Raw genomic sequence first — 13,989 nt, 5'->3', positions numbered from 1 at the left:
AGAGGCCACTAGGTAAATAGTGGTCACCTGCCAGTATAATAAGTGCAGGCCTTTGGGACAGCTCAGGACAATGGGGGCCCAAAGGCAAGTGCATGAGGAGGGCGGAGGCTGAAGGCGGTTGGATGGAAGGCCAGAACCCAGAAGGACAGATGAGGGCCCACACCACCAATCTCAGTGACTATGGTGTTTAGCACAGGAGGTAGAGGGGGAAGGAGGAGAACAGTAAAGTCTTCAGGAGCTTGCAGATTTGAGGAGCTTCAGCTCAAGACGAAGAGGAAGGGGGAGGCTGTTCCAGAAGAGGGAGCCAGCCGAGGAAAGAGATCGGCCGCCCACTCGCTTATTAGAGAAGCGCTTGACATGCAGAGAGTAGGAGCCGGAAGATCAGAGACATCTTGACGGAGAGTATTTGGTGAGAGCAAGTTGAAGATAGTGTGGTCCCCGATCCCAGACAGCCATATGGATGATGCAGAGGGATTTGAATTTGACAATTCAACCATGACTTGCATCCAGAGCATGCGCTGCTGAAAACGACACACGTCAGTATGCATTGCAAAAATGTTTTCCTAAAGGAGTTTTACAGTTCTTTGATATATGTTAAAAGATGAATTATTAATAACTTATATACAGTGATGTAACATCATGACACATTTTCATTTACAAAAACCTATGAAATTCACAGAAAAATCTTAGTTAAAGAGATGTTATGGTTAAGTTGCACTAATAAAAAGCTACGATATCCTATGAATTCTTATTTGTTAAACGGAGGTTATGGTTATAAGTAAAACAAAACCCCCCCAGAAATTCACAAGTTATGGTAATCTAAGCAACCATAACTCACACCACCAGCATGCACTGCTAAGACGCACACCCAGGTCATCAAACATGACATCACAAATGTTGTTGATGGCATCAATGCATCACATACCTCAGCCACTTGTTTTTGTTCACTGACATACCTAAGCCAGACGGTTTTGTTCACTGACAGTCAAAATATGAACATTGAAATGGTGCTATATATCTAGATGTTAACATTGTGTATGTTCTTAAAGTACTTGCCTTCTGAGCCTGCTGATCGTTTCATGTTATCACAGATGGAGACATGGGAGGTTTCAGTTCCTCAGCGGGGTCTGAATATGGACTGAGCAGGGTTGAGTAGGCCATGGATTCTGGGAAGAGGCAGAGCTGGGAGTATGCTACGCAGTCTAAGAGTTTGGCAAAGAGCAGTTGTTTGAAATTGGGCGGTACTTGGATGGAAGAAGGGGGTCAATGGTGGACTTTTTTGAGTAAGGGTTTGAAGTTAGAGGTTTTGAGTGACGGGGAGCAGGGGGCTCCAGGAGATCCAGAAGGGTGGCTAATGGATAGTAGCTTCAGGAATTCTGGATGGGAAATAGCGAGGAAAGAGGGGAGGAGAGGGTGTGGGGGAGGGAGCGAAGGATTAGGAGGTGCAGATGAGAGAGCAGTGATTGTTGCTAATTTGGTGCTGATGGTGCAGTTTCTTTCAATAGAGATGGTGTAAAAGTGCTTCGGAGTGGGGGTGGGTAGAGCAGACGGGGGCCTTGAATTCTGCGATGATCCTGAGGAGAGGGCGTGGGTGAGGGAGGGAGTGATTTGGAATTTTACTATCAAAGATTTGCAGTCAGCGTTGCAGAGTTGTTTCTCAGAGTGTCAGACTGTGAGGTGTAGTTTGTGGAGGATGGTTAATCCCCGTGCTCTGCTGGATTTGTTGTGCATGATCAGGGAGTATCCTGCAGGGAAAGCATCAGAGAGCCAGGTGTCAGTGATAAAGAGGATGTCGGTCGAGATAAAGTTGAAAATTAAGTGTTTGTTTTGGCGACAGATCTGGCATTAATAAGGATGCAGCAGAGTGGGTAAAATGAGTGGGAGAGGTGGGTCTTAGAGAATAGGCAGATGGGGACTTGAGGAGGGAGAGAGTGCATACCGGGGCGCCAAACTTCTTGGTGGAGTCCCAGTGGGAAGGTCAGAGTGAAAAGGGGTGTGCATGGTGAAGCTGGAGTGGAGATCTAGGGTAGGATAAGGTGATAGGGAATTGGAGTGTTTCTTGGTAGGGGTGACTGAGGGGATGCTGGGAGTGGTCTACGATTGAAAGGGAAGAGTGCTAGAGAATGAAAGGTTCTTAGAAGGGGTCCAGTGTGGTACTGGGAGGTGGGGTGAAGATCAATCTGAGTTGAGAAGGAGGAGTGGGCTAGAGTAATCTGTGGAGGGTGTGGGAACGTAGGAGTATCCAGAGAGCAGGGTGGCTGGCAGATGGGAGGAAAGGAAGATGGGGGGAGCAGTAGGGAGGTGACAAGGGAAGGGACTTGATGTTCAGAGGTGGGTGGGTGGGTGGGTGGGTAGAGCTGGGAGGGTTGGTAGGGGAGAAGAGTGGATAAATTGGGTTGGGAGAGGAAGGAGAGGAAATGTTGGTATAGGAGAGGAGCGGAATGGGATCTGGGTGGGAGAAGAGTGACGCTGATGGGATTCCCCAGTCCCACCACAGGGGCACCAAAATTCTCTAATAGCCCCTGTGAGAAGTCAGCAATGCGAGGCAGATAACTGTTTGATGATTGTTCAAAACATGCCATTTTATTAAAGCACAAATGAAATTAATTGCCTCACTATCCCAACTCTGATCCGGATTTCCCTGCCTAACCATAACTAAAGGGAAACACTCTAACACAAGATGTCTGGCCCTCACACTAAACATTAAATGCAAAGTAAATAAATGGCAATTCAAATAGCATCAATATTCACAGTTTCTTGATAAACTCTCAATACCCTGGGCGAGTTCCCTTCCCCAGGATTCCAAGAGAATTCTACTCCAATGTTCAAAAAATAAAAAATAAACACTGAAATCCTTGAAGATAGAATAGTCTCAAATCAGTTCTTGATGTTTCAATGTCACTGTAAAGTGTTTTTAACCAATATTCCAACAATAGCAAGTCTCTTCCCCTTAGTAAAAGATGGACTTTCCACTTCCTCAGAACAGCACCAATGATATTCCCATCCACGATGCGTTGCCAACACTTTCATTAATCCTAGAAGCTTGCCACGGTTCAATAAAGACATACAACTTCTACGCGTGTCAGTGAAACACAGTTGTTGGTTAACAGTTAGTATTTCATTAGTCACAAAATTAGGATTCACAATCCTAATAGTTATCAGGATGATTTCACAATGCTGCTCCTTCTACTTCAAAAACTTCACTTCTGCTGAGATTTACCCTGAGAACACTCTCCTTTGTCTCATAGTACTTTACTTCAGTTGGGCTTCTGCAATTATTCATTTACTGACACTTAGATACACCACCATAGCTTCAGTACTTTGAAATATCATCACAGCTTCAGTACTTTGAAATATCACCACAGCTTCAGTACGTTGTAATTCAAAACAGTTTTAGTTCTGGCAAGATTTAGTTTAAGGCACTTCCCTGCCTTCCAACAAGCAAGGCACTCTTCCTCTGAATATCTCTTCAAAAGGGTCAGCCTCTTTGCCTCGCTAGTCCGTCTCAACTTTAAATAATATTCATCAACAGCAAGTTTCCCTTCCCCAACTTTGCCTTCTTCTCTCTGCCAACTGTTAGCTGAAATAATGACTGAGAAACCTTGGTGCCACTCTCTTGGCTACAGGTAATGCTTGCAAACTTGTATCTTAAGCAACGTATACTGACTGTGTACTCACCGTCATAATTAGATGGTATTCTGGCTTTCAGAGAAACTGCGTTCAGGCACAATAGGGGAATACTCTTGGCTTGGACAATGCTTGCTCTCTCTTCAAGGGTAGCTACAAAGTGTAAATGCTTCACTTCCTTTTAAGCATTTAACATTTGTGTGAATAAAGATATAAATGGTCACTCCTTGGAAAGTGAAATTAGGGACACAAAACCACATCTTTATACAGTTTACAACATTTAAAGGGTTCGACAATGACTTTCTGTAGTGATTGCTCTTCACACGAGTGAGAAGGGAAATTACTGATCACACGTAAGTGCTACTTTCTCATGGTTCCATTGTCAAAGGGTTAAACAAACAACTTCAGTTCGCTTCTTTCTATACGCGAGTGAAGATAGGACTGCATATTGTTGCTTTCACTGCTCGTCCATGGAATCAGAATGCCAGGTTTGACTCACCGGCTCCTGTGATCCTTTTTCTACGGGTTGCACAACTCCCACGACTTTGGGTACAACTTCTACTTCTTCTGGCTTCATGGAGACCCACACCCTTCCTCGTTGAAGGTTTATCCAGTTCGACCAATCGACAAAGGAGCCCCGCTCGCTGCTGAGACCCACGGCTTGCCTGCAGCTCCTCACCTCGGTCTCCAGCACACCTCTGGCACGGCAATTTTCACAATCAGGCTCCCATGGGGAAAAGCAGCCTTCCTGCATGCCTTCCACTGCTTAGCCTCTGCAACTCAGAGTTTGGGGGAACAGGACCCTCACCGAACAAGCAGGTGACATCTGCTGTATCAACATTCCGGCATCCCTCTGGTTCTCCAACTTGTGCATAGATTGCCAACACTGTGTCTTCTTCTTTCTGCCTCTGCTACTACAGCGTTTACACCAGTCACAGTTCCAGCTCATTCTCCTTGCCTGCACCTTAGGGGGCCTTTTATGCCTCCCAAGGTCCTTCAGGTGTGGGCTGTAAGGCTTAATGCCCGACTACTACTACAGCATGCCTCTTCAGTACTCTTCCTCATCCCAGTACTCATGGGATTATGGGACTTTAGTCCCCAACAACAAAGTTAGTTCTTTTAGGAAACTTCTTAACTTTAAGGATAGATGTATTTCCCTTAGAATTATTAAAAGATGAACCGTTAGAATTAGCTGTTACAGAGGGAGATAATGGAGTTAAGGCAATATTGCTAGATCCTTCTACATTATACTTTTGGGAGTAAGGAGGGTTTGTATCTTGAGATGCTTTGAAAGATCTTTCTGTCATTAAGGTTATTCAGGTTTCATGGTATTCATGCCCAGCGCCACAGAATTCATATGTGGTTCAGATACATTGTAATGGCAATAAGCTATTACCTGCTTTAGCAATCTTGAAAGGTGTTCCCATACTGTGTGTCATCCCACGGGATCTCCTCACCACCCTGGACCTTGTCTCTTCCCAGGTGATCCTGCCGCAATACACCACCCCCAAGGTCAGGATCAGGAAGCATCTGCCTTTCCCTGGCCACGTAGGAGGAGACTTTAGGCAGGGTTTCAGTGAGGGATCCATAGGATTCTTCACACTCCCCACTGTGCACGTAAGGATGCCAGGGCCAGGCCCATTTGAAACCCATACTGCAAGAACTGGGAAACGACCCTGTAAGTAAATTGCAATGGAAAAAGTAGAGGGGCACACGACGTTCTCTAAATTTCTGCTCTAATTAGTTCAAGTGTTGATGGTGTTAATGCGTTTTCAATAGTGTTTTAGGTGCCACAGATGCTGATCCTGGGCTACAGAACCAATGTCTAAAGTAAGTAGAGAAGAGTCACAGATGGTCAAACAACCTATATACAGTATATTTGATCTATTTCATTTTCATAGACATTCAAACATAATAGAAATAATACATTGCTCTAGCAATAATTTCGCAGTAGAATTCTGCAACAAAAACAATGTTCTTATCCCAAGTGGGACCTCACCTATTTAAGTGTCCATTTGTGTGAGGTCAATGTGGATATACATAGGGAAAGATGATTGTCTAGGTGTATCTCTTTGTCTCTTGCACGACGCATTTCGGGCTAATAAGCCCTTCATCAGGTGTGGATAAATTCATAGGTTTCTGCGGATTCAAAAAAATAAAAATATCTATTTAATTCTTTGAGTTTCCTTGTTTTCTTGTTCAAATTAATGGGTTTTGTGAATTAAAGTTCTGACTTTAAGTCAATTAAGTGGATTAAAGGTCTCAAATCCTCTCCATTCTTATGGTCCCACACCCTCTTTCTCTTGGGTGCGTGTCCCAGACTCGCAGCGTTGTGTTGCATCCACTTGGTTCACTCTCCTGCCAAGTTTGCAACTCTCTTGCATTGGTTTCAGGGTCCCTGACCCCCTTGGTTTTGGGTGCGGGTCCTAGTCTCACACAAGTGTGTTGTATCCAGTTGGTTCACTGTCCTGCCAAATATACAACTATCTTTTATTCGGTTCCATGTCATAAAAAAGGAATCAAAAATTATAACAACAATTTAATAGCGAAAAATACTGAATTGTTTTTTTCTTTTTATTCGGGCAGTTCCCCCCAAGCCTCCTGTTTCTTTTTGTAGTAAACCCGATCCCGACCCCCTCCCCAACCATTTGATTCCCTTTTCTATCCCCACCTATATATTTTTATTTTTTTATTTTTTTATCAGTATTTTTTCGTTATTCAAATTTTATTATATTTCTATTCATTATTTTATGTTCAGCATTATCACTGTATACCTTTTATTCACTTCAGTGTCGCAGACCCTCTCTGTTATTAGGGTCCTAGACCCTCTCTCTTTCTTGGGTGTGAGCCCCAGACTCGACCGTTCTGTTGTATCCGCTTGGTTTAATCTCCTGCCAAGTATGCAACTGTCTCTTGTTTGGTGTAAGGTGCCAGAATCTCTTTCTCCAGCTCCTTAGCTCAGCCCTATGCTTCTCCAGACCTCTTACAGCTCCCGTCTCCCCTACGACTCACGTATCTACTTGCCTCCTCTGTGGAGGTCTCTGCGGTCCCGGCAGCTGTCCCCTTCCAGAAGGCTTTGGCAGCGGTTGGGTGTTCTGCAGGGTCTGCAGCAACCTTGCAGGCTAAGGCCTCTCTCATGTTGCGTGTTCTGTTCCTTCTGTGCTTCGTCTTTTGTCCAGTTCTGGCTCCCGATCTTCCTGTTTGAGCCTGAGCTTGAACTCCGTTTGAACTCCAGCGTTGGACTAATGTATTCCTTAGAGCCAATAGCTGGCCTTTGGAAACTAGACTACTCATTCGATTGCTTGTGAGTGATCGTTGTACTCCTGGCAATCTTCTTTGTTACAGTAGCATCCTTCAAGCTACATGCATGATATTTTCTACTATCTGGTTTTTCAATGCTGTTAAGCATATCTGTTTGGCTATATGCATAATCCTTTGTGTTGTCTAGTTTTTACCTTTTATTATGTAGGTTAGTTTGGCTAAATTCATAATACTTTATATTGTCTGGATTTTCAATATTGTCATGTAAGTTGATTTGGCTACATGTACGATATTTTGCATTATCAGGTCCCTCAGTATTGTCATGTAAGTTAGTTTGGCTAACTTGATAACCATATATTTGAACTGCATCCAGGGAACAGGCATAAGGGCTTGGAGTTAGAAAAGGGATTGGATATGGTAAAGCGGGGTGATGCTGTGTTTTTGGGTGATGATTATCCCCAATCCCATAAGGGAACTCCCACCCTAGGTCAGAGGCACTATTGTTCTGAATATGCACTGTTTTGCTCCATGGGAAAGGTCTCCCCCTTGGAAATAAGGGACGGCATCCTCACATTCATCACAGTGTACTGCGGTTAACACTGTCGAAGGCATATGAGTACTGAGGTGATGTTTTTCATCCACTGCAATTTTGAGATCATGCTAAATGGAAACTAGTGCAGATGTGGTGCTTCTCATAGGTCTACAATTGACTTGTGAGCGATCTTATAAGTTATTAGACTCCATGCACCAAGGTTTGGCTGTATACATAGCTCTCTAAAATGTCACCGTATGGTATGCATGAGATAGGATAAAAGTGTGAGGGGTCTACTGGTTCTCTAGCTGTGTTTTGTAATAGTGATTTGACATAGGCAGTTTTGAAACCTTTTGGTACAATTCCTATTTTGAGCGAGCGGTTAATTAATTTCCGAAAATAGAAAGGTGGTGTTTCCTTGTTAAGGGTCACTTTTATAGTTGTTTGGTGGGGCAGGTGTCAATCGGAGCGCCAGCTTTGTTGCAGAGTTTCACCAATTCTTTTAAGTTTGTTTTGGATACTGATTCAATTTGTTTCCTCTGTGAGGTCGTAGGCTGTATGTCACTGATAGGGGTTTGATTGTTGCTTCCAATTCCGCTCCTTAGTGCAGTGTTCAGGGTTTGCTGAATTTAGAACTTTGATTCTGAAATAATTTTTGAGTAAGGGAAGGTACTTTGCTGCAGGATTAAGCTTCTCATCTGATGAATGATTTGGTAACATTCTTTCTTAAGAAGAGGTGGATTATTGATTTGTTTGGAATGGTAACATTTCTTTGCTTTAAGGATTTCTGCTTTGTAGTGGCACATAAGTCTTTGGAAGCTGGCCTTGGCTTGTGGGTTGCAGTATTTCCTTCATGTTTTTTCAAGTATTTCATAGCTTACATACCATACAAATAATAATGCAATGCAGCAAAAACAGCAGTGCAAAGGTAGAAAGGTAGAATTCCAAAGTAAGGTATTGGGGGGGGGCAAAAGGGGAACCTAGAACAGACACAGAACAAGCAGCAGACCTGCAGTTCTCAGAGAACAGGTGCAGCATGGGAAGCAGTGCAAGCTTCGCTCACAAGGGACAGGTCGAGTAATGTCATGGGTGCAGCAGTGAAAACATCTCACCCATTAAAGAAACACAGAACAAGCACCAGAAGTGCACCTTCCATCGCAGAGAACAGGCACAATACACACAAACAGACACACACAAACACACGGTTCCACCTTTCTAGATTTGAAGTCTGCTTGTCCGGGGGCAGGTGGTTCACTACATGCAATGGGTGATTGGAATTCGCTTCTGTAGACCACGGTCCAGGGCACAAAGGCAAGAGAACTGCACTCTTTACACCCTTCCTTCAAATTGCTGTTTCCTTTCATTAAGAAGTGTAATTTCTCCTTCCATTGAGAGGTGCTATCTCGCACGGCGACAGGAAGAAACATTTAAGCCCTTTTGGACAAGTGTGTTATGTCTCATTAATTGACACAACTGGTTGCTTCCATAGATTGAGTTTCTTTATTTCTTATTTTCTTATTTATTGTGTGTTATGTACAGAGGTAACGTGTTGCCTTGCATTTGCTTCCTAGTGCTTTGAAACAAGGCAAGGTGGTGCAAAGACCAGGAAAGACAGACAATAAATAAATATGAATTGCGTCAAGAAGAAAAAAGGCTTTAGTGCAGTCAACGGCCTTTGTCTTGGCGCTAGGGCCCTAAGACGGAGTGATCCCCTTAAAACCTTGTAAGGATGTCACGGTCAAGGACTGTGGGTATAGGTTGGTGGGCAGGTGATGTGAGTGGTCCTGTCAAGGGGTGGCCAGACTCTCCTGCAGACTCTCCCTATCTCCTACCTGTTCGAGTTTGTTTTGTTAAGATGATTTATAAATGGCTGCGTGATTTCTAATGGGTGCTGCCAGGCACATGGTTGTGTACTTACAGGGCCACCGCATTTCCTATCGGGCTGGGTTTGTTGGGGTGATGTAAATCTGCATAATTTGACATCTTTGAATCTGGGCGACATCTCATTGTCTGAGATTAGTGGGTGCATCAACCTCAATGATAAAATGAGGGCCATTTACAGTGTAGTCTTGGTTATAAAATGCTGGTCATATTATGTTATATGAAGGTGCTGGGTTTTGTGTAGCACACACCTAGCTGCAAATCAAAAGAATGCTTTACAAAAAGGGTTACCGTTAGAAGGATGGACTAGGATACTCTTGGAAGGATATGGAGAAAGGGAATACAGAGGGTTACAGGCAGAGCATAGAGGTTAAAGACGGTAAGAGAATTGCACTCTTGATTAAGTTGTATTTTATTGTATTCATCACTTTTATAGCGCCCTTTCCCCATTTGTATGACCTCTATGCGCTCTGTGGTTGGAACACCCTCGGTGACCGCAGTCCGTGTGTAGGAGGTTCTAAGAGTTTAAAATAAAAGATGCATGTGTGCAATTTTGCCAGGTTAGGACTTAGTTGGGCAGGCACGTGAGTGGGTGCTGTTGAAGGTTCGGGATAGAATGCTTCCACTGAAGATTAAATGTGTGCCCAGTTAGACCACATTTTTTTCGTTGGTTGTCACTGTATACTTATGGTAGAGGTGCTGAGATACGACCGGGGGGTTTCAGTGTGGACGGCTATGTGTGCTGCTAGACCGGAAAAGCATAGCCATAGCTGCATTCTAGGGTGCATGGATTGGTGGTCATGCCTGTGTCCACAGACATAGTGTAAGGTATGCGTACTGTACCCTTGGATGGAGTTCGACTGCAGTGTTCTTTTTCTTGGTCCAATGCGATTGGCTGGTCTCGCTATTCACGGTCTCCATGGAGTGAGAGTCTGAGCAGTGGTAGAGGGGCCCGGAGGGTGGGGGGAGTGGTAGTTTGTTGCGGTGTGCCTCTGCGAATGTTGCCAGCATCCCTGGGGTGTTGGTGGGTAGCAGTGTTGTTGCGTTTGAATAAGCGTTTTGAGAGTGTAGAGTGCAAGAGGGTTTCAAGAGGAGACAGGGAAAAGTTTTGATGGCATTTCTGAATGCTAGGTGATTGTCAATATTGCAAATGTGCAGTGGTGGGGAGTTCCAGATGATCAGCGCTCATACAGAGAAAGAGAATCCACTTAGTCTGCAGGAATGGTATTGTGGGACAACTAAGTTGATGGTGGGGTCTCAGCTGTTCTGTTAAAACTATATTTCTGCGAGTTTCGCACGATGTGGCTTTCGTTACTACTGTTAGCATGTCACTACTATTAATGGGCGGTGTCGATGTGACTTTCGTAACAACTGTTAGCATGTCACTACTATTAATGGGAGGTGTCGATGGTAATTTCCCAGGACAGAAAGGAAGGGGAAAAAGTACAGCGATGCCATGCTGCTGCGCCGCCAGCAGAGGGTGCTGCAGGGAGACCCGGGCTCAGCTCTTGGCAGCTGTGTGTTCCCTCTCGGTTTCCGTATTTTGTTTCTGTTGCGTTCACCAGCTGATTACTGTCAACAGAGCCGGCCGGCCGGCAGGGCAGGGAACCCGGCTTCTGGGCAGAGGCTGCGGCTATTGAACGGGTTACTTGACAGCAGCGCCACTGGTGTGCACGAGCTGCAAGAACGGGCTGCCCGCTTATTATCGAAGTCTGCAGAAGCTGTAAGGCACCTATGCCATTGTGCAAAGGCTTCGGGGGAGACGTCAGGCAAAGAAACCTGCTGTTGGCACAGCCGGCAAGAGGTGCACAGAAGATCTGCTGCTGGGTTTGGGCTGTCGGATGCTCTATAGATGAGCACACAGTGCAGGAGGTGTACGGAAACTCTACTGAGAGAAAGGGCTGGCCTATTTGCTAGCACAGGCAAGGAAATCCTCCCAGTGACCACAGGTTATAGGAAGCTGTCTTCATGCACTAGTGAGGAGTGCATGTTATAGTAGGTCTGAGGAATTGGCACTGTGCCCTACTTGTGAGCACGGCCACTTGTGACTATAAGCTATTACTGTGCCTTACTTGCAAGCGTTGGTTTCTGGGGGGTGGAAGGGAATTCTGCCAGCGAGCACAAGATGTTGGAGCCCACGGCTATGCGCTGCTGATTAATGCATTTGCAAGAAGTGCAAGGAAGCCCTGACAGTGACCGCATGCTGCAGGAGCCGCCACTGGATTCGTGCAGGTTCACTGGTAGGTACATGTTGCAGGGGGTAGCCTGCAGCTTCATTGGTAAGCACAGGGTACAGGGGATAAGGCCGCAGGTGATCTGTACTGGTAGACAGCGTTTAAGTTGCCTGGAAGCTCCATCAGTGGGGTTAAATCAATCATGACGGTGGTTGGCAGTATTACCCCCCTGCTGCCCTCCTCCCTATTCCTGGGGCAGCTGATTTCTCTCTGCCTGTGCATGGACGGGCAGACGGCGGTCCGGGTGGAGGTGTTCATGCAACAGCCGGGCACATCTGAACAACGGCTCGCTCCTGAAGGAGGCAGTTACATGCTGCCAGGTGTTCTGCTGGGCACCATGGGAGACAGCAACGTCAATGCAGTGCAGGTGCCAGGAGCAGGATTGCAGAGAGAAGAGAAGTCTATGGTGGAAGTGGCACAAGGCAACCTTCTATTGGTAAGTTGCGTTAATATAAGGATGTAATGTTGTCGCTGATTGTTAATATTGACAACTGATGTCAATATGGATAAGTGATGGGCCCCTGTGATTGACTGATTTGTTATTTATTATGCGCCTATACACTTATTTCAATGCGCAACAATGCAAGGGAGGGGAACAATGGGAAGCCAAGACAAACGACCTTACTAGGCGTAGTGTCATTCAGATCGTGAAAGTGCGCAACGAGAATTGCAGGGGAGAGGGTGCAGGGAGAAGTGCAAACCAGGGAAGCAGGGTTCTGAGTTAAGTGCGATGAAGGCTGGGACTACAAGGTGCAATCCCAGCCGGTAGTACAAGGAAGGCCAGGCGGCAAGTGCAGGAGGACTGGTCAGGGGCTGTGGGAGGTCTGGTGCCCTGTAAGACTCAGAGTGTACCAATCAGCCAGTCAGCAGAGTAGGAAGAGCAGGGAAACAGGGTAGGTTAGCAGGGCAGAGGGATCAAAAAAAGAAGAGGAGAAAAGGAAGGTCTTGATGGGCTTCCAGAACATTAAGGAGATCCGTCTCAAGACAGAGAGAGGCAGGGCGGCCCTTCCAGAGTGAGGCACTTGCTGAGTAGAGAGATCTCCACCCTACTCTCTGCATGGAGAAGCGACCGACCCTCAGAGAGTTAGCGGTAGACGAGCAGAGGGCTCTAGAAGGAAGGTATTTGGGAAGAGAGAGTTAAAGATAGTGAGGGCCATGGCCAGAGAAAGCCTTATGGTCATGCAGACGGTCTTGAACTTGATCCTTGCATCTACCAGGAGCCAGTGGAGGGATTTCAGGCCAGAGAGATGCGGTCCCTGGGCTTGAGGCCAAGGATAAGTCTCACGGTCCTGTTCTGGATAAGTTGAAGGGGGCGAAGGGTAGATCAAGAAAGAGGCTGTCGCAGTAGTCCAGCCTAGAGAGAACCAGAACTCTGCAGACTGTGAGTTTCTGGGTGAAGGTGAGAAAAGAGAGAATACCTCTGAGTGGGTGCAGCTGGAAATGGGCCTTCTTGGCAAGGTTTGTGATGTAGAGAGAGAAGGAGAGTGTGGAGTCGAAGATGACACCAAGGTTTTTAGCCTCACAAGAGGGTGAGGGGAGAGGGCCCAAGGAGGGTGGACAGAGTGGGAGAGGAAAAGCGGGAGCAGGGGTCCTAATGAGAAGGATCTCTGTCTTACTGATAGACAGTCAGGAATGAGCGAGGAGGAGGAGGCGGAGGGTAACCGGTAAGAGAGTTGCGTGTCACCCGCATAACATGTGAAAGTTAGAGGTAAAGGTAGAGATCTGGAGGGCCAAAGGGGCCAGATAGATTTTTAAAAGCCACGGTGCAGGGATAGAGCCCTGGGGAACACCACATGTGGAGAGAAAGGGCCCAAGCTGGACCTCGGAGGGTCGGTCTAGGAGGACGGAGGTCAGCTACGCCAGGGTCTGATCCGTGATGCCCAGCGACTCATGGAGTCGATTAATCAGAATGCCACGATTGACCATGTCAAAAGCAGAGGAAAGGAGAATGAGGACAGAGGCAGAGCTGGAGTCAAGGTTAGAAAGCAGGGTGTTCAAGAGAGCAGTTTCCATGCCTCTGGTTGCTCTGAAGCCACGTGGAGCAACCAACAGATTCAGTGTGGCGGGTTAGCTGAGAGATAGCCAACCTCAAAGAGTTTGCCCAGGAAAGGAGTGATATTGATATTGATATTTTATTTCTATCGCGCTCTTACACAAGTGTTTCAGAGCGCGATAAGGCAAGGGAGGGCAACAGGGGAGAACAAAAGAGCGATCTTACTAGGCCCAATGACATTGAGAACGCACACAAGTGCATGGGAGAGGGGGAGGGGAAAAGTGCATGGAAGGGGGGAGAAGTGAAAAGTGCGAAGCAGAGGAGAAACAGATAAATAACAATAAATAAATAATAAAGGCAACAAACAGTGGTAGTGCAGCCAGCAATTTGCAAGTGCTAGGTTTAAGGCAGCAGACAGGGTAGGTCTGATAAGTGCAGGAAGAAAAAGGGGGGGGCTGTAT

General features: G+C 46.0%; 1 protein-coding gene across 1 annotated transcript in view; it reads left to right on the top strand.

Moving 5' to 3' along the window:
* Positions 1-10,835: 10,835 nt before the first annotated feature.
* RNF215 (ring finger protein 215) overlaps positions 10,836-13,989 on the top strand; it is a 222,174-nt gene continuing 219,020 nt past the window's right edge. The window contains exon 1 of the mRNA XM_069619310.1: positions 10,836-11,971. Within this exon, the coding sequence (XP_069475411.1) occupies positions 11,678-11,971 (294 nt within the window). The 5' untranslated portion in view covers positions 10,836-11,677. The remainder of the gene's footprint in view (positions 11,972-13,989) is intronic.

Source organism: Ambystoma mexicanum, chromosome 10 (genome assembly GCF_040938575.1).
Source record: "Ambystoma mexicanum isolate Mex_15411 chromosome 10, UKY_AmexF1_1, whole genome shotgun sequence".
In the NCBI taxonomy this organism is placed as follows: domain Eukaryota; kingdom Metazoa; phylum Chordata; class Amphibia; order Caudata; family Ambystomatidae; genus Ambystoma; species Ambystoma mexicanum.
Note: the sequence above shows the minus strand (reverse complement) of the source record. Positions and strands in the feature narration are given on the sequence as shown.